The sequence below is a fragment of the Anas platyrhynchos genome, chromosome 4, assembly GCF_047663525.1.
Source record: "Anas platyrhynchos isolate ZD024472 breed Pekin duck chromosome 4, IASCAAS_PekinDuck_T2T, whole genome shotgun sequence".
NCBI lineage: Eukaryota > Metazoa > Chordata > Aves > Anseriformes > Anatidae > Anas > Anas platyrhynchos.
Window position 1 is genome coordinate 67,183,729 of NC_092590.1, and position 26,214 is coordinate 67,209,942.

Consider the following 26,214-nt stretch of genomic DNA (forward strand, 5'->3'; position numbering starts at 1 on the left):
ATAAAATTTTTAACAGTGAAAAAGAACAGTAGTTAAAGAAATCTTCAAGGCCTCTGTCAACACAGTTCAGGCTGTTGTTCCTTTACATACACTGGAGAATCACAATCACAAATTAGCTGCTGAATTGCTCCGAGTCTGATTCTTTACAAATCCACACTTGGTTCTAAAAAAGCTCCAGGCCCATCTTTGTCTCTTTAAATTATCTTTGTATTGATTTAAAACTGATTAATTATTCAATTATACCTCATGACAGGGCACCTCATCAGCAGCTCCTGTTACTCATAGGAGCCAAGATCGTATTAGGTGCACACAGCACTGAAATGTGATTAACTGAGCCCTGCTCCTTGCCTAACTCACCCACCAGACAATCAGCCGAGAACAAATTCAATCCAGATTCTTAGATGATGAAAACCAGTTTCACTCCATTCACATCAAGTCTATTTGTACCAGCTGGCTCAAATGTTTCCAATTATCAGTAAATATTAACCGTTAATTTGAAATATTTTTATTGTGCTCATGCTTTCATATTCTCCCATACCTTGTGCCTCCTCACACGACAGTAATTCTCATTGACTGACTGAGCCATATTGCAGCACCCATGAGAACAAAGGTGACCTCCTAGTGCTGCTGCAACCAAAGGGACCACCAAGGGCCACATCATACATCCCACTTCAGGAACTGATAAACTGATTCCTGCTTCCTCTGAAAAGTGAAGGCAGGTCAGAGGTATATTGAAAATTCACTTTTCCACAGTCAGAAAAAACTGTTAACTATCTGCACTGGCCTTTTAATGTAAGCCCCAGGCACATGTGAGAGTGTGGAGCTGCCTGTAATTCACGTGCTCTGGAAAATAACACCCAACTTTTGAAACAAGGCACAGTGCACTTGTCTGATGGTCAGCTAATGCACAGCGGTGTATCCATGTTAACACTGATAACAGGGGAACAGCACCATCAGTGTCAACAGATGTCATCACCTTGTAAGAATCACTGATATTAAAAAGACCTACGTCAGATCAGTAGCAGTTTGTCTAAATTGTGTGTAATCTTGTTGACTGAAGAATTTTGTTGCCTAAACACTGGTTATACAGCAAATGTACAGCTGCGATACAGGATAAATTCCTCTATGTGACTTCACCTCCACAGTAATTCAGTGAATAACTGCTCACTCAAAAAAATAGGATTTTGCTTATTTTTTCTACTTTGATGGTATATTTCTACATGAAGAGAATTTTTGAAACCTAAGTCATCACTAGCACTACACCTAACAAATATGCATATACATACTAAGACTTTCTAACAGAAAGGTTGTCTGATTTACTCATGGTAATTAAATGCCGTTTCAGAAAATATTTCCCTAATTAATATCCATACATTTACAAAGAAAATATCAAGTGAGAAACATTTGAAAAAATATGTTTCTGGACAGAAAATCCACACTGTTTGGCAGGAAGCAGACCAAAACTTACTTTCTGAAGGCTAGATTCAATTGCCTGCACATAGGCATCTGGTGCTATCAAGATGCCCTGCCATATAAGACATTTCCAAACTGAAGTAGCAAATGTGGAAGATAATTTATGAACTGTTTTATCTGTCGTAGTCCCAAATGGTAGCTGGAGTCCGGATAGGGTAACCTACAGTATCTCACATAACAGTAGACCTGTTAATTGAACTGTATCCTGAATTTAGATTCCTAAATTAGTGACCTAGATTTTGTGAGTCCTGATACAAATAATCTTCCAGTAACTTCAGGGAAAGCCACTGGAGACCAAACACTTGAGAAAATCAGGACGCTTTTTCATTATTAGGTACCTAACTTTAGCCTCTCTTTTCTTCAATAACTTGAACCTATTTTAAAAATATAGCCATGTTTTATAAAAATTTCTAGCAAGTAAAGTATCTCAGACAACTGATGAGAAATTAGCAACAGCCTGTGATGCAAATTTCTCAGACACATATACTGATCTGGCCTTTCATATTTGGGCTTGATTTGATGAAGCTAAATGGACAGATTCCAGTCTAGTAAAAATCTGAACTCAATGTCTCACTCCCTCCATTCATGAAATGAGGTGAATGGTGGTTACCTTAAATGCTGCTCTCTGAATTTTATCTTAAAATAAAGTCTCATTATGCAATGTCTAAGCTTACTTCCACATGTAAAAGCAAGTGTAAAGCGATATGTTAGTGTCTGATAACATACATGGTCCATTTTACAAAGCAGCAAAAGCAGCAAGGGAATACAAAAGTTCAAAGTAGGGCAAAATCTTGGGCAGCATATCCAGCACCTGTGCATTTGTTTTCTAGACAATGTATTCTTTAACAACATTCATTTCACCTCTGTATGACATTTCACATTTCAATAAAAACAAAAATACTGTTTATTTTCACTCACTAACCTTTATCTTGCACCAGTACTTCCAGCTCTTCTCGAATTCCATCATACCAGCTAGTGATATCCACATGGAGAGAATAATCACAACAAGATTTGGTGTCAGCTGCCTCGTGCCACTTCTCAAAGGAGGTCAGTAAACTCGATCCAGGTTCGGGAAGCACATGGTCAACTGAAAAAGAGATTCAGTGTCTGTTACCCAGACTACACACTGTTCAGATTTCCTTAGTTCCTGTAATTAACCTTCGAGAATCTTGGCCAAAACAGTAGCCTTTGGGTCAGTTTGTGTGGAGACAGTAACTTTGGGATGTTAGCCAGATCCTGTTGTCTCAGGCATCACATACTTTGTAGATAGTCTACACTAAAAGCAAGGATTTTTGGCAAGCTGCTTGGTGCAGCAATAGATGCACTGTGGAAGACTCAAACATCTCACCATTTAGGGCATATTTATCTTTCCATTTACAGTTTTCTAAGAGACTTAACGTTCTGGACTTAGCTGTATTTTTTGTCTGGTGTGTCCATTTCTATGTCTTTCACAGTTAGCATCATTACTAATCAGTCCATCATAGTCACTGAATTGGCTCACTCTGCCTTAACAATGTATCAATGAAGAAAGATGTTGAATGCTTTCTCAGTGGTCAGAATTGGAAATATGGCCAAATGTTTGAACACAGAAAATAGAGCATGAAAGCAAAAATGACATAAAATAAGGACATGACTACTTATGCACGTATACTTATCTTTTTGAAGAGCTAGGTCAAAAGAAAGCATGGAAACAAAGATGGGCTTACTGATGGTGCATGCAAACCTAATGTATCACAGGAAGCTTCAACTGAAGAACATACACTGAAAAAAGATGCTAATGAAACTAATGAACAGCAGTGTATTTTGTGCTTATTGCCTGACATCCTTTCAGCTGATATTTTCTTCTGAACATAGGTGATTGATAACACCAATCAGAAAAAGTAGCTTCATCTTATTTCAGAGGGAGCAAACCTCTACCCCAGAAGGGCAGCTCCTCTGCACAATGAAGCTAAGAAAATCTGTCATCTGAACAACTGTCTCTCAAAGTCTAGTGAAGGGTGGGTCAAACTGCTCCTGGTAAGACAGAGATAAATCTTTTCCTGCCATATAGTACACAGAGGAAGGTTATTTAACAACTGGAAACACTTCTTCCTTTCACCAAGGATTCTAGGACATTTCCAATGAGGACTTCCTCAATTCTTGGTTCCAAATCCAAGTTCAGAAATAAGCATCTTGTTATTTCCAAAGCCCCTGAAATGTCACTAGGTGGGAACAACAGATTTTTGCCAGATTTTCTATATCATATAGTTATAGTACTAACTACAGTGTTTTTTTAAAAAATGTGCATTATCCCTTATGCTTGTTCTGTATTTCAGAGGGAAATCCAAGAGACAATTCCCTATGTTGCGGTTTCGTTCTAAGTGTAGGTTCATTTTCAGACCAGCCCCAGGTCACAGTGCTCAATGAATTCCCAACATAGTGCCCAGAAATATGAAGATTCACTGGAAAAGATCTCAGGGTACCATTATGCAGCCTCCTGTAACTATCCCCACCTACAGTAGAGGCTTCAACTTGGGGTGGGAAGGATTAGCATTGCCAATACTCACTGATCATGGTGGTGCCTCCTGCTAGTGCTGCTTTTGTGCCTTGATAGAAGTCATCAACAGTAGTCATTCCTTGGTAGGGCTTTTGTAGGTAAGTGTTGACATCTATTCCCCCAGGAATAACCATACGCCCATTAGCCTCTATGGTCTTTACTCCTCCAGGTACAATCAGATTCTCTCCTATTTGCCTAGGCAGCAAAGAAAAGCAATATTATTTTACTTGAAGAAGCAAAGAGGACAGAAGCTATTTGAGGCACATAGGGGAGAGAAACCTAGGGGCCATACAATAGGCAGAAAGTACTACAACCCCAAAGGGAAGGAGAAATTTGAACACCTGCTCTGGCTGCTGTGCACTGCTGTGGCAGAACAAAGCATTCCTGAACCTGTGTAGCTGGGCCATGTGCTCTCATTGCTTTGCATTGCTCTAGTGGCCAATGAAGAAGCTGTAATATACCAGCATTAAAAACTGTTTTTTTAAATTATTAATATATGATTCAGGATGAGACTTAAGCGTCCTGTCTTGCAGCAACTACAAATATCTGGAGTTAACTTTCTCTTGGGGGCTCCAATATTTTACATTAAGTTCTTAAATGAAAATTAAAAACACTGATCAAATATGACAGTACACTGGAATTGTAAATATATGGCAGAAGCAAAAGGTACATCAGAAAAGAGTCATAACTACTTTGTAATCAAACAATGCAAATTTATCCTTAAAACAGAATCTAAATGTGCTAAAATACAGAAATACACATTTGAGGGTCAAACAACTCTAGTCTACCAAGTCGCATATTCTTCATCCTCCTACAACTAAAGCTTAGTGAAACATTTTGCATAACTGTGTGGAAACAATGTTAATTACCTGCTGCTATCTTTCCCCTTTCAGTTCTTCAAAACAGGATTGTTTTCACTATTAAAAATATTAATCTGTCCCCAGGTTGATATCAAGCAAATTCTAGATACTTAAAATACTTTCAGTGTTCATGGACATAGCTGTGAGTAAATTAACCTTTAGCTTTTCAAGTTACGTTATGTTTTTATAGTCTATTTTGTATGATTCCTAACAGGAAAATGTACTGTTTTGTGTGCGAGCCATGTCTTTGCACTATTATCTGTAATCTATCTGGGCTTAGAGATAACTATAACATAGTGTAAGTTGAATTGTTTATCTCATATTGCTGACACACAGTCCCTGTCTTAATTTCCTTTTGTCTGGGATAAAATAACATTTATCCACAGCTAAACAAATACCCCAGACATCTGAGCTGCTCAATCTGTTTCTCTCCTATTAAAATGCAACTCCCACCTATGGAACAAAACACAGCACCTGATTAAAAGCCAATCACAACAAGTCAGAACAGAAAACGAATATAACTGTTAATTAAAGCCAGTGGTGAGAGAGAAGGGAACAAAAAGAAAAAAAAAAAAAAAAAAAGATAATTATTCAAATTGGAATTTGGCCAAACCAGAATTAATAAAAACCAGAGTTAATAAATAGCCCCAAGAGGTCTTTTTTTTTTTTTTTTTTTATATACCCTGTGCAAAAATGTCACCTCCAGCAGCTTGGTTCCCTAGCGTTGTGGGTTTTGGCTGGAGGGAAGCAGAGCCACTGCATGAGCAAACTCTCCAGCAGCAGCCGGAGCTGTGGTCTCAATTGCTCAGTGCTAAACAAATCCAAAAGTGCTTAGCTTGTGAGAGCTGATAATATCACAGCTTGAAGCCCGTTGAAGCAACCCCATGTCTGACATCTAACATTTATAAACACATACAGCACTTGGAGCATGCTGTAACCTGTTTTCAGCTGGGAGTGCTGATGATACCATGACAAACACAGAATCGATATGCAGAAGCAGCCCTGCACATCAAATTGCACAAGCATTTTGCAAGAAGCTTCTCTGCTGTCAAAATTTGAATTGCAAAGGCATAGCATAAGGCACTCCAACCCACGAGCAGATTGAGAGCTTGTATAAAGTTATGTAGACCCATGGATAATAATGGTGTGGCACCAATTTTTGTTAGTGGAATCTATTCCCCAGATTTTAATCAGAACAATCCTCAAGCCTTGTACAGTGTTTGTGTGGCTACAAAATTTGGAAGTGGAAAAAAAAATCTTACCAATCTCGTTTAAATACGTTTAAACTGGAATTGCACTCCAAGGACTACCACACCTTCTAAAAATAACATTATTAAAGCAAACCTATGCAAAAATATAAAGGCAATAAAAGCAATTCACTTTTCTTTTTTTTCTTCCACAATCAGTATCTACCAGTTCCCTATTCAAGAGGACACACATCCTAACAAAGCAAAAAGGTGCTAAGTATGCACTGAAGTTTTTTGATGACTCACTGCTCATTATTTTCAGTGTACCATTGAGTAACAGCTTATTTGGCAATAGCTGAAGTCACCTGAAGTGACATGGGACCAAATGGCCTTTGTGGATGATGCTGTGCTGTTACCTGTTGGGATCCTGTCTCATCTCTTGCCCTGGCATCAAGATTAAGGCTAGGAGAAGGTTGATCTTCACTGGCTTCCAAGGTGATTTTTACTCTGACTGACTCAAACACAGAGTAGGATAATGTGACAGGATTCCTGAATTGCTCACTCAATACTAACTGTATGTTAGTAAGAATGAGGTTCAGTTACTTGTGGTTGAAAAAATACAATAGCACAGATAACTCTATTCTAGGCACTGCATAAATGATTGAGCTGCTTTTCTGATGCACCAGCAACTTAGCAAACTAGAAAACTCAGACTGATAGATTGATGCAGTCTACAATTTTCAATTGAGCAAGCTGGCACATTCTGTCGTACACAGGCTGATTTAAACACAACGGATTTAAACACATCAGGCTTCCAGCTCTTCATAAGCTTATCTTGAAAAAGCTGGAAAACTCCCCCAGAACTCAATGGAGTTATTTCAGTCGTTATCAAGCCCAGATCTCTTTTAGATACCTCAGGCTCCCTCTAGCTTGGCTTATTGTCTGCTCAGCTCTGGTCCCCAGCCACCCATCCTGCAGACTTTGTAGTTGCCCCCCGCCAGGAGTGACCCAAAACCTTCCCTTGGCAGGGCTGGAGCAGAGGACAACAAGCATCAGACTGTGACCTACTGCTTCACACTGAGACCAAGTCTCATTTCCTCATGTGGATAAGAAAAACAGGATACATGTAGGCAAAATATATTATTTATGTAACAACAGTCATTTAAATTACTAAATATCTAAATTACTATTTAGATAACGAAGAACAGTCTCTCAGCTGCTATTTCAGTGTAAATTTCACTCAAAAATTCATGGCTTAAATTACAGCTGGAAAAAATGCACATGTATCAATGCTCCCTTGTAGCAAGGGAGCCAGTTTGAGCCTTGATAGGTTGGAAAAAACATCTGCCATCCTCCAAACTATAGATAATCTTCAAATGCATTCAAGCTTAAGTGTACATTCCTCTCTGCAGAACAATTTGCAGGTACACAGGCCAAAAAAAGACCCTACTTTATTTCATTAGTCTGCAAGAGAAACCCAACCTTCCGTTTTCTAATCAGTCTCCACTGCAGAATAGGAAAATGAACCCCAGTCTTTTATATCCCAGCAAAGCCATCACACTATTGCCTATTTGGGGTTGAGTGGTTTAGTGTCCATTCCATTCTGTGGAAAGAATTCTGTGTTAACAGCAGGATCTGCAGCAGAAGGGTTAGGACATCAACTGAAATGTGGCTGCCTGAGGTTCAAGATTCAGCTCCAAAGGATCTTGAGCAACACTGAACAATTATGTTAAACATTTAGACACAATGGGCAGTTTAAGCTGGAGAAACTGAAAAAGACCAATCTCACAAAATACAGCACTTTCTTGGGCTGCAGATTTTATCATCTGAACAGAGCTAGGAGCCAAGCCCCTCTCACATCAGGCTGTGCTCACAAATTAGCTCCTGAGTGTTTCAGAGCAGTACTTCTTGCATCTTGCACACAAAAATCTCAGGTCACCTAAACTCAGGACACTGGTCATGACTCATGATGTTGAACAGCAGATTTGCCTCCTCTGGGAAAGATACAGGAGTTTTAAAAATTAAGGTAATGTCCATACATTCATTATTAATCCTAGCTATCTTCAGCAGCTGGGATACATTGTGGAGGTACAGAATTCAGAGTCTATGTACTTAACGAAGGGCTGCTAAATGGCAGGGCAGCTGAAAACTTGGCATTGGTAAACTACCTAAGGAGTACCACTGCATTTCTGGAATCGAGGCCAAAAATTTGCCACAGATTTTTGCCACAGCAGTTTCAGACTCAGCATCTCATGCACTTAGTTGCTGAATCAGTTCTGATGATCGCAAGTACTAACAGAAAATGTGCATCTGAACAAACAAAAGCAGAGAAAAAAATCAACTAACATATCTATCAGAGAGTACAACTTGATTGCTCTTAAAAAAAAAAAGTATGTGTTCAAAATTTTGTGCTTTCTCTACTTATAATAACCGGTTCATTTTGTTTCTTCTGCAATGCATGTTATACCATATCTGGAAAAGCAGAGTGAAATACTAAAAAGAAAACCATACAGTCCGTGGATAAAAGTGTTCCAAATTTTTTCTCTTAAAAAAAAAATCATGAATAATGTAAGTAGGCACAGATATATAAAGAAGCAGATTTTTAATCTGATGATATCTTCTCAAGAAAAGGAGCTCTGGAAACAAGTAAGTAATTAATTATTTACCATATAGCCATAATAATATTTCTGTGCAGTAAATTTTAGCCTCTGGAGACCAAACTTGTTAGATCAAAAAGGAAAATGTTTAGCAGTCAAGAAAAAGGTTTTAATCCCTATGTACATTATAGTGCTTATAAACACACATAATTCAGCAAAATTATCCCTCATCCCCAAGTCAAGGTGTGACCACTACAGCTACACGATATCTCTGTTACTGTTTACTGGGCTTTCAATAATATCTATTTATATTTACCCAAGAATACTTTCCCAGTTTCTGTATTATATATCATAATAAATCTGTAGGATCCTCTTTTCTAACTGTGTGAAGATTTAAGATCAAATACTTTTTCTAAGCAAGAAAAGGGACATATGAGCAATATATAATACTGTTGTACAAACAGAACATGCTATACTTCAGCATTAACCAACAGCAGGACTGAGAAGGAGTTAGTCCCTCTCAGCATTGCATAACACTGATATTTCTGTGCTGCACAATACTGTACTGCATGGCTGTATTTGCCCTGATTAGATTTGGGAGTAAAAATGCTGTAACAACCCTCCTGCTATACATGGACCCAAAAAATATTAATTGGATTGACAATTACTTCTTGCTTTGAGGTATCCTGTCCTTGCCTCAGTCTGACTGTTCTGGAAGAAGCTAGAACTGAACTGTTCAAAGAGCAAAGATCTTCCACTTACAGCAAAGGTTATTTTCTACTTATCAAATCCTAGCAAGGATAAAGTGGCAGAATTTCATTATTTAGAACTCCACTACAATGACCCCACATCTAGAGGTAACCAAGATGCTATCTGCAAGATGTCTGGTCAACACCATCAATAAACCACATTAGTCTACACCAATAGGCATGCAAAAAAAAGTTCAATGTTTAAAAAACCAACTTTATAAGTCCATCTTCCAGGTATAAGTCTGCATAGAAGGAGTGGTCATCATTGATAATTCTTCCACCTTTAATGAGTAGTCGGTCACTCTGGGGGGAAAAAAAGGAAGAAATGTGGGTTTGTTCAAAATAATAAACATAACAACAGATTGATGATACCAAATAGGCGTATATTATATGCAAAGCCATTAATATCAAAACATTCACCCTAAGTATAGATCTATGCCATAGATTCAGAGGGGTACATAGGCAGTGGAAGAAAAAGCCCTGGTTTAACTGAGTGCCTATGACTGATTTTTGGGACATCAGGCCTCATGATGGTCACACAGTTTTATCCTCAAAGCAAAAAACATAGAAACACTTGAAATCCTGCTTCATCCCCTTTTTACCATTACCTTAGAGTAAGGAGGCCAAAAAGGAATGTGAATCCCAGAGACCAAACTGCCCAACACTGTAGATTAGCTCAAAGGGGATTCTTAGCACCCCTGGAAGAGTGACAGAGTTTGAAATGGGTAGAGATGAGATTGGAAGAGGCTGCACAGCCCACAGCTTGTGCTTCCAGTACTGTGTTACAGAGGTGCAGCTGAAAAAACAGTTTCTAGTTGGTTGCTTCTGCATGGAGACTGAAGGCATGATGAAGGAATCGCTCTCTGTTGGCTCATGGCAAGTACTTGCAGTACTTGCTGCAAGTACTTACCAAAGGGTTAATACAAGTTAGGTGGCTGGGCGCAGTCTGCACTGGGGCTCCCCACGCTGTGTATCAGTCCCTGAGCGTAGTCTCCAAAGTTAGGTTTACCTAAAATAGCATGTGGTACATCGGGAACAGTCCAACCTAAATGATTCTGTGATTCTATATGAAGTCTGCTGGGACACTGCTCACTACCATCATCTGTTTTCATTTTTCTCTATTCAAACAGTTACACTCTGTTCTCAAAAAAAAACCCACAGATTTTACAGAAAACAATTTTTACCACAGCATATTCCCCAGAACCAATATTTGAATTCCCCCACTGAAGAAATCATACTGGAAACGCCACCACCTCACCAACTACCCAGAGACAAGGAAAGTCTGCAACTTCAGAGCATGATGCTTTTGAAAGGCACTTGGCATTTGCCAAGTGACAGTGAATGCTGCAGTCAGAACCCTCTTTTCCCATTCATATATAATAGGCCATTTATTATAAATTAATTCCTTGGCTCACCAAACAGTAACCCACAATCTCCATTTTGTCCATGCTTTATTACTCCTCACTCCAGACTCAGTTCACGGTTTAATTACACGATGACTCACACATACAAATCACGTGTGTCTCAAGTTCCCAGTTTAGAAAACAACTGAACAAGCTGATATGCCTTCTCGTCTACAAAACCAGGGCAACAACCAAGAGCTCCTAAAAAAATTATTGATAAAAAATGCTAAGTCAGAATTAGGGTTGTTATAACAACCTTTCTTCGATGCAACTTCACAGTTACAGGCTTAATGTTGAGTATTTACTATTGAGCTTGTACTTGAATGTTTTGTAGGTTTGAAGCCTATATACCCCTCTGTATCATTCTAGAAAAGCAAGAAGGGAGAACGTAGCCATCATTATTAAAGACATTTTAAATACAGTGCATGACAAAAGAGTACATATACAGGTTTGAGGCTCTTCGCCCTATGTTGAAGCAGCCAGATGACCTTGGGGGGGAATCAAGATCCAAAACTGCACTGAAATACCTCCCTGGGACCTGCCTCACACATTGGCACCCTCCCACTGAAGCAGAGACAAGTGCAAGTCCTCATTCTGCAATTTGACAGACCAGGCTCCATGGTTCCCCCCCCCAGCCTCTCTACTGCCACTTATAATTGTAGCATTTGCGAATCAGCAGTCTGAAAGGTAATAAATTTCACCATGTGCTGGCAGTAGCATCTCCTCACCATGATGATGAACTGCACTGCCCACTGACCTGCAGAGACCACCATCTTGTAAGCTCTTTCTAAGCTCATTCAATTGCCTTCCTGCACATTAATACTGTCCTGCCACAAAGAGGCAAGAGCACATTGACACCAGCAGGGAATGCTCCTAGAGCATTGCATCTGCCACTGCTGTTGAGTTAAAAAATCTGCATGCTCATCAAGATGTTCTACTGATTTTTTTTATTTTTTTATTTTTTACACTTGGGAGAAGATGCATAATACATAGAAACAAATGTAGCAGGCTGAGAAAATAAAACAGACTAAAATAAAACAAAGCAATCCCAGAAGAATAACTGTATACATAAGGATTTTATATGCTTTTATATATGTATATGTATGTGGCAAAACAACATATTAGAAGAATCTGAAACCAAAAAGGATACAAATCTAGTTTCAAGAAAGCACTCAGTTATGTGTCATCCATTACATTAGGTCTCACTTACAGTTTATGAAGGATTACTGAATGTTTAGCTATAAAGTCAGCATTTCAGAGGGTCTAAGAAATTCTGGTGAAGAAAGCAATCTGCACTTTACAGAGGCTTTCAATGTTTAATTTCTTGACAACTTCCTGCTCAAAAAAAAAAAAAACAAACCTCCCAACACTGTTGCAAAAGGAAGCAGCATCTAAGTTGGCCTGTGGCTAAGACTGTGCTCAGCCAGGAATAGGAAGCCATGGGATGGAGATGAGGCTGCCAAATCCCCCACAAATTTTGACGCTCCCCACAGCTCCCCAAATCTGCCAAGCTACCAGGGACACAAGCAACCAGGCAGGTGTCCATGGAGCCGTGCCCAGCTTTCATCAGGACTGATCGATGCGGAAACATCCCTGACATACATTTTGATCCCAGTGAATCAGCAAATTCTTATGAAAAGTGTTTCGTTGGCACTTTTCCCAACCACTCAAAACCATAAGTGCGTCTGTAGGACGTGTTACAGATCACAACAAGCCAGGAGCAAAGCTGGGTACATTTACACAGACGGTGCTGATGGGCACGAAGGAATCAGGTCAGGTTTGGGTGCCACACGGACATCCCAGCAGCACGCTTTGCCCCCATACACCCTGCGGGGACTAGCAGTGGCTCACCTCCAGCCTGAACGCTGGTACCAAATGCCCGTATGCACCTGTCCTCACTGATGCATTTCCATGACTGTGCTAGAAAAATGACACAAGCATAACTGGCAAATAGGGAGGTGTGGGTTCACACTTCCAAGCAATTTGTGTCATTGTTTATGAAGTAAACTTTGGTCAACATGTGAATAATCAGAGCCTATAGCAGCCTAAGCTTTGGAACAGGCATGGCCCTGGCCAGAACACAAAGGGATGTTGCATCCCTACTCTGCTGAGATGCCCACGGTGCCAGGATGCTTCCTGTGCTGTTTCAGGTCACCAGTACTTGCTGCAGTGAAATCCTGGACAGAAATCTGGGTACACAGGGACTGAGAATTAGGTTAGCCTTTGTTCCCCAGCACAAAGCCCGGCTGTGTGTGTGTGGTCAGCAGCCATTTACTCTTTATCAGGGACCTAATGTCAGGCAGGCTGCTCACAGTTTTCCTAACCATGTGCCAAACATCCAGAAAAACTAGTGACCGAAGTCCTCTTCTTCCTAACAACACTCCAGGCTGGAGGACAGCCACGGTCCGCTGTGCCCTCGGGAAAGCAGGGGGAGGGAGGAGTGACCCAAAACTCATGAATTAATCATGCAGCGCTGGCCCATATTTCCCCTTCCCAGCTGTAAATCCCTCAAGGCAGGCCATTTTCTTTGCTTAGCTCTCAGATGTACCCTCAGCCACTGGGGTGACCTTCGGGTGCTCTCACAATACAAACAACAGCGCGCTCATTACTCAACCCAGGCGGTGACAGCAGTATAAACCTTTACATAGGACAGACAGCAGGGACACAGCAAAACAGAGAGGAGGAATTACAACGAACATAAAAACTGAGCAATTCACCGGGTGCCAAGACTCAACGCAATAAAAACCCTGCACTCATTGACATGGGAGGTGTGGATTCATGCAATTGCTCAGCATTTAGGGGGAGGATTGGAGCCGAGGTGGCTCTCCAGCCATCACTGCAGCATCGATGCGGTGGCACCAACGCCAAGCTGTTTGCTTCCGGGTTTTGGGGCTGGGTATGAGACAGCATCAGCTCAGCAAGCAAACGATGCGTATCTTGTGCATCCCCACAGCTCCATTTTACAAGCGCTCCGGCACCGCACAGCTCGGCTTGCTGCTGAGTACGATACAGCCGCTCCTACCATTCACAGCTCTCCACCTCCCAACCCTGCATGCTGCGTTCCCGGTGATTTTTTTGCTAATCTCAGGCTAGCTTTTCCTGCTTAATCTGGCAGCAAAGCCACCGAGCTTAGCCGGTGACATGACAGCAATATTCACAGCAGCAGAAGGAGATGCCACAACCTCAGCATCATTTGCTGCAGGAGGAGGGGCTGTCTGCCCAGACACCAGGCTTTTGCTAAGTTACAACTATTGTTTGCTTTACAGCAAGAGCAACATGAAACATCTGTAAGATGGTGACAATTTGTACAGATTGCCTGTTTTGATGATTTTTTATTTTTTATGTCAGCTTGGCTCAGCCCTTTGTGAAATATATCCATATTTTCACGTATTCTCAATGGTAAAGGGCCAGCAGAGACAAACAGGGTCTGAATCAACCTGCCAGATGATCCTGATGATGAGCCTGAACCCCACACTGTGGTCCTAAATTCTGCAGACAGTCCTGTGCAATTATAAGGGAAGTCAAATTCCTTCGGTCAGTAAATCACTCAACTCCAAATAATTTGAAAATATGATCCAATTGCTAGATTACAATGCTGGAGGAAGATCAACTGCAAAGAAATTTAAAATTATCCCTTTTTTTTCCATTCACCTATTGCACTAAAAGCTATATAAATTTAAAATTATTATACACAAAAATCTTTTTTTTTTTTTTTTAAATGTGCAATTCTCAATCTACTTCTAGAGCTACTGAAAAACACAGCAACAGAAGAAATAAATCTGCCATTGTCTGATATAAGACTCACTAAACAAATGTAATTTAAACCTGGTGCATCATGCCACAGTACAATGCAGCACAAGCTATAGTAAAACACACTTCTCTGCAGTATCCATATCCATTGTACTGCACTTGCACGTACCTTTCAGAGAAAAACCACACCTACACAGTACAAGATGGAGCTTGAAGGGGAAAAAAAGGCAAGAAATAATCTAACATTATCTATTCTAGACCTATGAAAACATTTAAAGAAATTTTAAAGTGATAGTTTAACCAAATAGCAGCATCTGTCCAGACTGCAACTCTGATATATGCTATTATATTTTTGCTTCTTTCACAAATGGAATGTCTATCTATTAAACCTCCAGCTCTAAATCAAGCAAGTAATTCCTTTTTAATTATTTACAGTTTGCTTTACAATTTAACTACAACGAAATTCACATGACATACCCAGAAAATAGGTCTCAGCACTGCTTCATGTTTAGAATTGGAGTTTTTACAATTGCTGCATTGCAGCCATTGCCAACTGAAGAGGTCTTTGCAACACTTCTAGCCCAAATTTTCCAATCCTACAGGAGGAGAAAACACTCAGCAGTGATTTCACCCTTTGCATAATTCTAAGGACTTACTAGAATATACCATTGTCCTCAGATCTCCACAGCAACAATGGGCGTATTCTCTAAAATCCAGATTAGTTCACAGCCCTGAAGATGAGTAAGGATTTTATGCTAAATAGCAGTTAGAGAACAGGTTAACTTCTAAACCCACCTCCATTTCCAGTTCTCTGACTGTAAGTATGTGATTTAAAAGACATCAAGTTAAACATAACAGACATAAGAAGGCATTAAGCTATGTTATCACACATGCAGCCAAGGCGTTCCTCTTTACTTTTTCAGCATTTGAGAGGTAGAATCCTTTGTTACCAAGAGTTTAAAAGGACCACTGAGAGTTAAAAAGACACATCCTCATTTTAGAGGTAAAGTTCAAAATCCCCAGGCTGATGTTTGTATTTTCCTTGGCTATCAAAATCTCAGTGTGAATATTTGGGAGGGAGCAGTGCCTCAAAAGCAAAACTCCCACTGGCAGACAATGGAGGGAGATATTCAGAGCTCTTCTGTACTGCCATGCATCCGTTCTTGCAGTTATTTCCCATAACAAATGAGAGATTTAAAAGATATTTGGCTGTCTACTTTCAGAGCTGGTCAGACTCAGAACCGGTTGTGTCACAATACAGTTCAGTTACCTTGGTTCTACTAAAGTACTTACAAATAAGGAACATTTTTTAACTTAATGGCAAAGGAATAAAGACATCCTTCCCAGGAGGAATGCTTGTTTAAAATCCTTTCATAAGGATCAAAGAGCTGTAAATGGGATTTCATGAAGTACTGTCTGCTTATAGAAGATCTGCTTTTAATCAGCACTACCCTCCCTTTTGAATTTTATGTCTAGGTTACACTCGATAGGAAGTAATTTTTAGCTAGGGTGAGCCCTGACTCAACCGAGGGAATTCCTTGTAAATCTCTGTATCCTTGAGGCATCATTTCTGCTATGCTACTAATGGAGAATCCTGCTTTTAAGGTCCTTTTCTTAGTAAACACACTCCAGTATATGGCAATTCATTTAGGAAGGATTATGTTGATTGTAGTAATGCTGTATCCTGGTCTGTAGCCAATGTATTCATTCATCTTTATTCATTTAAAAGATATGACGTTCTTTTGTTTCTCCTTTGGAGACCTAGCTTTTTATTCATCTAGCAATTTCACTCCTTAATCACACAGTCTAAAAGGACTACTCCTACGGCTCAAACTCCGTGGGGATTTCTTTGCTGTAAATGTCATCTTTGCTTTGCTTTTTGAACAGAAACACAACAAACATCTTATTGATGACAAAGTTCATTGGCATCAGCAGGAGTTTCACCTAAGTATGGGCTGGAGGGTTAAAGCCATTGCATCATGCATCATAAGACCCTTCTCTTGGGTTACACACTGGTTATGTCAATTAGAGCTGATAGCAAAATCTCAGCAAGCCGTTCACATGAAAGGTTAAATTTAGGGAAAAAAATAACAGCAACTCAGCATGGTTTCCTGCTGCGTGCCACTGAATTAAAATCAGTTTTATTTATATTCTAGTCAGAAACCTGCACCAGGTTGCCAGGACACGTCAGCCTTGGCACCTGTCAGGGGCACTACACATGGTCAAAATCTGGCTGAGACCATAAGGAACTCCTCTGGCAGAGGAGGTGGGAACAAGAGAACCAGAAGATGAGAATATATCCTTGAATATGCAATGGCGGTTCATGATCAACTAAATGCAGTGGGTACACACACATATTGTTTGCCTGCAGACATGTGCCAGCCATAGCAAGTCACGACACCTCCCTCGGTATGAGCGCTGGTCCAGGAACAGTCTTCCACAGTCTTACAGCTGTAAGCACTGAGCCAGCCACAGATAAGGTGTGCGAGAGTCATCATCTTTATTTGTGTCCTCAGAAGATTATAGAGTGTAGATTTTAATGAAAACATTGGGGATATTTATTACTCAGTAGAAATATAAGCAAGATCTGTGGCTTTAAGCCTCATCAGGACACTTACTACAGGTTGAAACTTGATCTGGTCACAAGCACAGTAAGAGAAGAGGGAAAACTAATCCTAATCTCTGTCCCAAGATACAATGCTACCATCTTTACACGTATCAAGATCAGAAAGCTACAAGTTATTTTGCAGCTTCTCTCTGTTCCACCTCTCTCTCACCTACAAAAGCAGCAAGAAATGTATTCCAAGTAGGCTGTACCATGCCTGAGTACCTCGCAGGCCTGGCGGCTCTCCTAGCTCCCAATGCTGCAAAGGAAAATGAGGTTTCTTCCTTTCACTGCATGTATAAACTCACTTAGGAAAGAAGCAAAAAGCAGACCCCTCATGTGTCAGGCAAGTGGTTCACTGACAGTGGTGGCTCTTGGCACTTGTGAGAGGGAATCTTAGACTTCTTCAACAACCACCTCGCTGCATCAGCTGTCTTCCCAGACAGCAACCCCCTTCCAAAGCCATGTGGCTTCCAGCAGAAGAGCAGCAGCTCTGACACTGAAAACCCTCATATACACAGCTGAGGGCACTGACTGACAAACTTGCTGTGGCAGTGCAAGGAACCACTGCCCCGAACCATTCTTTATGTCTCTGCCAAAGGTTTCAGTCTCCACAGAAGGAGATGATTGAAAGACAGGTCACCAAAAAGACCTACTGTGAATGTAACTTAAGACAGTAGATAGAAGTGGCTGAAGCAAGTGTTTACTCTCCTGTAGAAAAAAAGGAAAGAAGAAGACTTATCACAGAATCATAGAAATGGTGGTTGGGAAGTCCAATGACTTCTACCCAATCAGCTAAAGTGCCTCCAGAGCTGCCAAATGCAAGTCCAGTATAATAGACAATGTGAATTCACAAATGTTGACAGCAGACAGACAAACTGAGAGCGTCCAAGCCTAAAAAGCTGTAGAAAATATATATATATATATAACTTTGGGTATTAAGCAAATATACAAGAGTTAGAATGGATGTGGAAGTCCCAGGCCCAGGTGTTTTTAAAGCAGCACAAAAAGTGCTGTCTAAATCAGTCTAAATCTTGTACCATTAACAGAATAATAATGTGAGATTTTTTTCCTATGCCAAGCACTTTTCAGTGGCTTTTCAAAGACTTTTGGCACGTCACACACCAATCTGTAGCTTCATACTGTTCAACAAAGGTGGCTGGGGAAAAAAGCACAGCCAGGGGAGATGTGGAATAGATCCATACCCAGACCAGGACTTAAAGATTCCCCATTCCAGGCACTCACCACGCCTTGAACCTCTAGGACGTGTCACCCCTGGTGTCCAAGATGAATTAGCTCCACGCTGCTACTGTCTCACACCAGAACACCCTACATTACCCCAGCACGTTGTCCAGGCCCAACACAAGTTACCCGTCTTGACCCTCAGCAACCAGCCTGAGACCAGTCTCACAAACGAAAAGTCCAGTTGAATTTTGTCTGGATTTGTATCCCTCATAGCATTCTGGCATGTGCAGCTGAAGCCTACTTATTTCTCAGCTCTCTTCATGCCAATAAATTCAAAAGGCTACAACTAAAATTATTCTCTGTGCCCACTCCTCTGAATTTCTCCACCCTCTCTTCATTTTCCTGCATCTGCTGCTGCTTCTGATCTCATACCAGTTCTCCTCTTTACTTGCTAAGCTCAATAGCGAGGGAGCCTTTCCTTCTAACACCTCATTTTTGAGCTCTCTCCCCATTTCTCACAGTCTGTCAGCTCAGGACCAGCAGCTCCTTCCCCCATTGATGTGCCAACTCTTGGACCATTCCCAGGAATACCGTTCCCTTCCCCAAGAGATTCAGGCACCATTTGCCTCTTCCACGTGCCCCCCTGCATTTGCTTTCATGACTAGCTATTTTCCCTTTGCTCTGTGGAGCTGTCTTCACACCTCCTCTTCACTGAGCTCACGCTGGTTCTGTTTTAATGGCTGCAATCATTACTGGAACAAACAAGCCCTGTAACAGACATTTTATATGCCATATGCTTTTTTACTTGTGCTCTGTATATACTGTAATTTTGAGTTCATCTGGGCTTGAAACGTGTCGAGCACTACCAAAACATCCATGCCAAAATAATTTATGATGGATATTTCAGTGTCATCATCTCCATTGATTCCCTGTAGTATCTAGCACAAGAGGAGTGTAACAGTGATGTTAAAGCAAGGGGCGGGGGAACATACCCTGGAAAATCTGGTCTGTGTGAGAGCACGCCTGCACAACTAAAGCACAAAAGATTGCCACCTCATGCAGAAAAACACCTCAGCACTAGATGTGGCAGGTGACTGTACTACACATGGAAAAATACACCCCTGCAGATGCATTTGTGCCCACCATTGCATTATACATACCCCTTCCCCTCCCCAGCTAATGTTCCTGAATCAGGGGAGTGAGACCCCCAAGGGCCTCAACATAGTGAGGAGGACATCACCAAAATGCTCACATTTCATGGCTCAGTGTTGTCTCTATTTTACATCACCCAGATACCCACCTGGAGCTTCAAAGACAGAGCTCCTTCCCACAGCAGTGACAGCAAAAGGCACCCAGTTTCTCCAGTCTGACTCCCAGCTGAATGTCACCGTGCACTGGAGCAGTGCTGGTGCTCACACAGCAGCCTGGATGCTCTGCCAGATGTGTGAAAGGAAGCAGGGCAAATTGCAAGAAACAAGGATGTTCAGAGGCTTAAATGAAAAGCAGAGGCAGATTTGGCATGTGAAAGCAGGGAGCTGCCCTGATGCTTTGGGGGAAAGCGGTGAAGGGGTTATCACTTGGGCACTGCTGATAGCCTGAGGGGTACAGATAATGTGGTGCAGCCAGACAAGACATGAGGAGGAAGCTATGCCCACCTGGCAGTAATCCAGCTGGGACACCACAAGGTGGTCTTTCCAAGTGTAGTACCCACTCCCACACTGACCAGAGCTGAAACCACCCCCTGCTTCTTCCTTCAGGAAGTTCCCAATGCTGCAGACCTAACCCACAGCAAGCTCCCAGAGGGAAGTTTCAGCCCTGACTACAGGCACGTGGCTGGCCTGGTGAGGATGCTGCAGTGATGTTCCTGAGAGCCCAGGACAGCTCCTGGCCCCAGGCAAGGAATGCAGGTTTGGCACAGGAAAATCTGCAGCAATGTATCAGAACACAGGGCACCATCAAAAACGAGCTTCCCATTATTTCACTGAACCAAGACGATGTAGCTCCAAAAAGCAGGAGTTGGGGGAAGCGTTATGCCAGTAACAAATGGCATTTTTGTAAGATTTTATCATTGCTGTTGTTGTTACATAACTTCAGAGAGCTATCACATTTCCTCAGAGCCCAGAGGTTTGAAGCAGCAATGTATTTCCTCAGTGGCAGGATGAAAATTTCCCACACTGGAAGGGGGCTTTCAGAAGATGCATGGAGCCAGATGCAGTGGACCCTTCTTAGCCAGAAACTGAGTATAAGGTATAACACAGAGTGCCTGATTTGCTTTTGCTGGAGAGGAAGAAGTGTAAAACACTGAAATAAGGAAAGGCAGTCCAAGTCAGATGCCTGCCAACTTCACTAATCTTAATCTGTCTTTGCTTTGGTCATAAAACTTAACACTAACGTTAATGAATATTATGGAAGCTTCCACACATCCCATTCCAAAGGGAACAGGCTGGGGTTTGGGCTTTCTTTTTCCCAGCAATCCCCTCACCAGCAGAGAAAGAAATCTGGGAGAAGTCAAGGAATTAAAACAAACTGTTGATTCCAAGGCAAAGACCTTACAGTTCTTCCAGTGTCTTTTTTCATTCTGAACTGGAGAGCAACTAAGCAGCTATGGGTGGGTGTGAACCTGCTACACCCCGGCTGCAAATGAAGGTGGAGCCCTGCATGGGGCACTTGCTTGTTCCCCCAGGCCTGGGTGGGCATCATACCTTGAGCTACAACAACTCACACGATGTGTGTGGGACCAAAGCAGGATGAGCTCTCACCCAGCACAGCCCTGCTCACACCTTGGCCACCAGGCACTGGTGCCTGTTGATAGAGGGAAGCCATGTCTGTGGTATCACCCAGCCCTGCTTTCAGAAGGGTGCTGCTCCCCTCTTAGCCAAAGATTCTGGCTAAAGGATTTTTTTTAAATAATGAGAAAGCCTTGAGGTGCTTTCAAGCCTTGCAACACCAACTCAGATAATGCCTTTAGGGTACATTTTCCCATCTCCTGAGGCAAAAATCCCTTCTGAAACCTGTCTCTGCTCACCACCATGGTGTTTGCTTAGGCAGCCACCACACCCACCTCTCAGCCTTGTCTACAGCTACAGCAACTCGCCCAGCTTCCCAGCACCCCAACGGTGCCAGTTTAGCTCGACACACACAAACCTCTTTTGAGCACACCCCATTTCCCCCTCATTCCCCCATCCAGCCCCCCAAGAGCAAAGTGGGCCCCAGCCAGGAGACCCACGCTGTAAAATCTCAGCCTGGCCAAAATCCGGGAGAAATTTCCCATGAAAGCCCCCTCCCTCTGCCTCGCCTTTATCCCCAGCCTGTCGGTGGGGGTGATAAAACAATATACTGACTCCGAGGACCGGGAGCCTTCCTTTCTGGCATGGAAAGCCCGCTCCATTGTAGGGGGATAAAAGCATCTAGCGGGAGACAGGCACGGACAGCACGAGGATGGTTATGATTAACTCTTTGACTTCTGATCCCCACCCTGCCTGATGCAGGCACGGCGCGGAGGTGCTGGCATCATGGCGCTCTTCCCTTTTTTCCACGCTTTCTCCCCACCTCCCCTCCTTCCCTCCCTCCCTCCGCGCCCCCAGCCCCCCCGGACCCCCTCCCCTGCCCGCCGGGGGCGCCTTGTGCCGCAGCTCCGTCCCCTCCCTCTTTTGTTCTGCCTCGCCCGGCGGCCGAGCCTCCCGGGGCCCTGCTCCACCGACCCTACACTGTCCCCCCCTTGGTCCCCTGGTCCCCCAAACCGTCCAACACCGGGGTACAGCCGCTACCGAGCCCCCCCCCTGCCCGAAGCCATCGCCACCGGGATGGGGGTGGCGAGGGAGCACGGTGCGCAGAGGACGAGGGATGGGGAAAATATGAAATAAAATTAAATAGCGATGGTAAATAAATAAATAAATAACAGAATCAAAGACAATGGAGACAATATCATAGCCTAACGATAAAAGGAAAGCGAATAACGAAATAAAACCACTCCCAGCCCGGAGCTGCAGGAGGTGGAGAGGGACCGGAGCCGGTACCCAGGCGAGCCCCGGGGACCCCCGGAGGCAGCCCCGGGAGATGGGGCTCCCCGCCGACCCCCCCCGGCCCCCTAACAAAGGAGCGAGGGCACCGGCCCGGGCTGCGCTTACCGTTATGTGCGGGATGCTCTTCTTGCCCTGGTAAGACATGTCGGCTCTCGCTAGCGCCGGCACCCGCAACGCGCCCCGAGGACCGGCAGCAAAAAAAAAATAATTAAAAAATAAAAATAAAAAAATCCCGGTTGGAAATAACGGGAATAAAAAAATCGGAGCCCGCTCGGGTGATGGGGTGGGGCGGGGGCGACCCGGCAGAGCTGTGTAATGGAGGCAAAGTTTCCTCGCCCAGAGGAAGGGGAGAGCCAGGCAAACCCGGCACCTTTTTTTTTTTTTTTTTTTTTTTTTTTTTTCCCGGCTGCAATAAAACAGGGACGCGGCTCCCGAAGGGAGGGGGAGGAGAGCGGGGTGTGGGGGGGGTGTCGGCGAGCGCTGCCTCTCCCGGCGGCAGCAGCGCCCTCCCGGCTGCAGGTCGGAGCGGGATTCGCTCAGCTCAACCCAGGAAGCGTTTCCTTCCCTCCTGGCCCCCACCCCTAGCCCCCCCCGGCCCCCCTTTCCCTGCCCATCAAGGCAGCCGGAGCCTCCCCCCCGCACCGGCGCTGGGAAACGCCGCCCCCCGGCCCCGCCGCCGCCCCGCTCGCACGTTTGGGGTCACCGCCAGGGTCCCACGGGAGGGGGGGTCCCACGAGGGGGTGGGATGGGGGGGCATTTCTGCGGCTGTGGGGGCAGGCAGTGGCACTGCCGGCTCCGTCCTCAGCACCGCTGTCCCCCTTGTCACTGCGCTACCCCCCTTGTCACTGTCCCTGCGGCACTCCCAGCTCTGCCCTGTCCCCGGCGGGGCATGGGGTCGGCATGGCCAGGCCAAGGGGACACTGCCAGAGGGGAAACGTGGCTAAATGGAAGCTTCCCTTCTCTTCTGACACCGGGGGTCCACCCAGTGCTTGATTAAGGGTTCACGTCCAGCTGTAGGGAAGGTAAAGGCTGCCGGCACATTAGCCCCCTTCGCATGCACGAGGAAGCAGGGGCATGCTGCACACACAGCCCTGCCACACGCACACAGGCACAGGGTGTCCCCCAGCCAGGTGTCCCTGACACATCCCCAAAAATCTCCATTCAGGGTTTAGCAACAGCTCCAGTCCCCGCTGCGCAGGGGTCAGGCAGGTGGGTGGCTGCTCGCTACACTCCTCCTGAAGCCAGGGAGCTTTGTCCCCAGCCTCCTCCTCACCCCTGGATCCAATCCTGAGAAAGGTTGGAAGCATGGTGAGACCCATGGAGGTAGTGTGCAACGTGCTCACCAGCCAGCGCTTCCAGGCTGAACTCGGAAGCGGCCCACAGGGAAAACTGGGGGAAGACAGCAAGGATGTCCCAAAAGATGGGGGATGCGCAGGGTGTCCTCCCACTGCTGGTGGCACGGGGGTTCGTGGTGTGAGGTGGGAAAGGGAGGGCTGCACTGCAGCTGGCAGCCTCTGCAGGAGGTCCCAAGGTCGCTGCGGGGCGGTTGCGGGTGCTGTGTCCCACCAGGTGCTGCCCTGAAACCCACCTGAATTGGGGACCCACAGGGGGGGGCACCAGCACCCCTTCATACTCAAACTGAAGAAGGGGAGAAAAGAGGGGAAAAGCTCGGTTTTGCCTGCAGAAAGAGCAGATCGTGGGCAGGCCACAGAGCCTCCAGGCGGGGTGCTGAGGCAGAGGGGGGGGATCCGCACCGAATGGCTGTGCGGGGCAGGGCTGCCAGGCTGCGTGTCTTCCGAAGGGGAAATCACTGACCCGGTTCCCAGCAGAGCCAACCCCTGTCTGTGCCCCCAGCCCACATGCCACGACTTGGGGTTAGATGGAGAAGCCCACCGGCCTCACTTTTCCTTTCCCTTCTCTCTCCTGCAGCCCCAGGGCGGGGAAGCCGGGGCAGGGGTTTGGGGCGATGCTCCCGCCCTACACATTCTCCTCGCCCGGCAGACAATGAAAGCTGCCGGGGCTCCAGCAGGGGGTCGGGGCAGAGCCAGGGGCTCCCACTGGGACAGCCTCGGCGGAGTTTTCCCGACCAGCCCAAAAGTGCGGCGGGGCCGAGCCGTGCCGAGCCGTGCCGGGCCGCTTTGTTCCGCAGCTCGCCCCGTCCGGCCCGGGCTGCGGGGCCGGGGGTGGATGGGGGAACACACACAGGGGTAAAAGGGGGGCCAAGGGGGGCGGTGCTGCCCTCCAGCCCCCTCCTCCGCCCAGCCGGCGTGTGCGGCGTTTAGCCGGCAGGAAGGAAAACTCATCGCCATCACTTACAAAGGAAAATGATTTCTGCTGCGTGCCCCCACAGACGCCCCCTGAAAGCTCAGGCAAGTGAGACAGTTCACGGGCCAGGACAGGGGGGCACTGCCCCGACCTTCCGAGCCGAAAGACCCCTGGCAACGAGACCCCGTCCCCCCCTTATCCCCTTGCCCGGGCTCTGCGGCACGCCCCCCCACCATCCTCCCCGGCTCGGGGGTCTCCCCGCTCACCTGCCCGTTGTCGTGGCCCTGCAGCAGCTCCTTCCCCGCGGGGTAGCGGATCTCCACGCCGGGGGTCTTGTCCTCCCGTTCCCCCGGGGAGCTGATGACCGAGCCGGAGACCTCGCTGACGTCGCTGGCCGTCTCGCTGTAGTTGTCCCCCCCGTCCAGCATGTCGTGCCGGCTGCCGCTGCGAGGGGTCCGGGACCCCTTCTTCCCCACGCTGTAGGCGTCGAAGTCGATGGTTTTGTTCTCGTAGGCCCCCTCCACGGAGGCGAACATCCCCCCGTATTTCTGCCGCGGTGTCTGGGCTGTCGTGCCCGGCCTAGCCAGATAGACGGGCAGGTCATCTTCTTTATTCCAGTTCCTCTTTCTCTCGGCCATTCTCGCTGTCCGGAGCTCTCCCTCCCTCCCTCGCTCTCTTCTCTCTCTGCCTCCCACTTCTCGGCACCTTCTACTACCGGGATAGGCTGCTGGTGACCATAAAAATGAATGGATGGATGCAGCAGTGGCGGAGCTGGGTTGGCTGGTGGGATCTTTCCCTCAGGGAGATGCAAACGGTAACCTCCCTCCCCCCATCCACCCCTTCCAAAAGAATTAGAAAAAAAAAAAAAAAAAAAAAAAAAGGAAGAAAAATTAAAAAAGAGAGAGAGAAAGAAATAAATCCAAGCGGTATTTAAAAATAGCCGTGTTAGTAAAGAGCACGTGAAAATAAAGTACAAAGAGAGGAGAGGAGAGGGTGGCAGAGGCAGGTGATTGGAAAGCCCTTGACGAATAGGAAGCGCAGCAGCAATTCCCCGAGCAAGGACCGCAGTGCACACGCTCCCCCGGTATAAAGAGCGAGCCGGGGGGGGCGGCGGGAGGGAAGGAAAGGGAAGGGGAGGAGGGAGCCCGCTGCGTGCACCCCCCCCGTGCGGTGCGAACGAGGAAAAAAAAAAAAAAAAAAAAAGAGGAAAAAAAAAATCTGAAATCTCTGCAGGCCGGCTGGGGGGGCAGTTTCTCCCACTTTGCACACTCCCCGCCTCCCTCCCTCCCTCCCTTCCTTCCTTCCTCTCTCCGCAGGAGCAGGAGGAGGCTGCGGCGGTGCCCGGGGAGGGGCTGGGGGGGCCCCGCTCCGCCCTGCAGCCCCCGGCCGCGCTGCGCGGTCCCGCGGCGCGGAGCCTCGCTGCCACCGCCGGGCGCGCCCCCGCGGAACATCGTCCCCCTCTACCCCTCCCAGTGGAGCCCCGGGAGCGCGGGCGCGCCCCCGCGGAGCTGTCCCTTCAGCACCCGGCGGGCCTGCAGGCGGCAGATGCAAGCGGTGGAGGAGTTGGAGGGGCTGGAGGTCCC

At 45.5% G+C, this 26,214-nt stretch overlaps 1 protein-coding gene across 2 annotated transcripts in view; it reads right to left on the reverse strand.

Annotated features, from left to right (window-relative positions):
• The window catches only part of CRMP1 (collapsin response mediator protein 1), a 49,226-nt gene extending 23,317 nt beyond the window's left edge, over nt 1-25,909 (reverse strand). Inside the window, exons 1-4 of one of the 2 annotated variants that reach the window (XM_038177964.2) lie at nt 24,898-25,909; nt 9,616-9,704; nt 4,020-4,204; nt 2,396-2,560 (exon numbers count right to left, since the gene is read on the reverse strand). In XM_038177964.2, the coding sequence (XP_038033892.1) occupies nt 2,396-2,560; nt 4,020-4,204; nt 9,616-9,704; nt 24,898-25,269 (811 nt within the window). In that variant the 5' untranslated portion in view covers nt 25,270-25,909. Of the gene's footprint in view, nt 1-2,395; nt 2,561-4,019; nt 4,205-9,615; nt 9,705-22,471; nt 22,896-24,897 lie in introns of those variants that run through there. The other variant, XM_038177965.2, reaches the window with a different exon arrangement.
• Between the last annotated feature and the right edge of the window lie 305 nt (nt 25,910-26,214).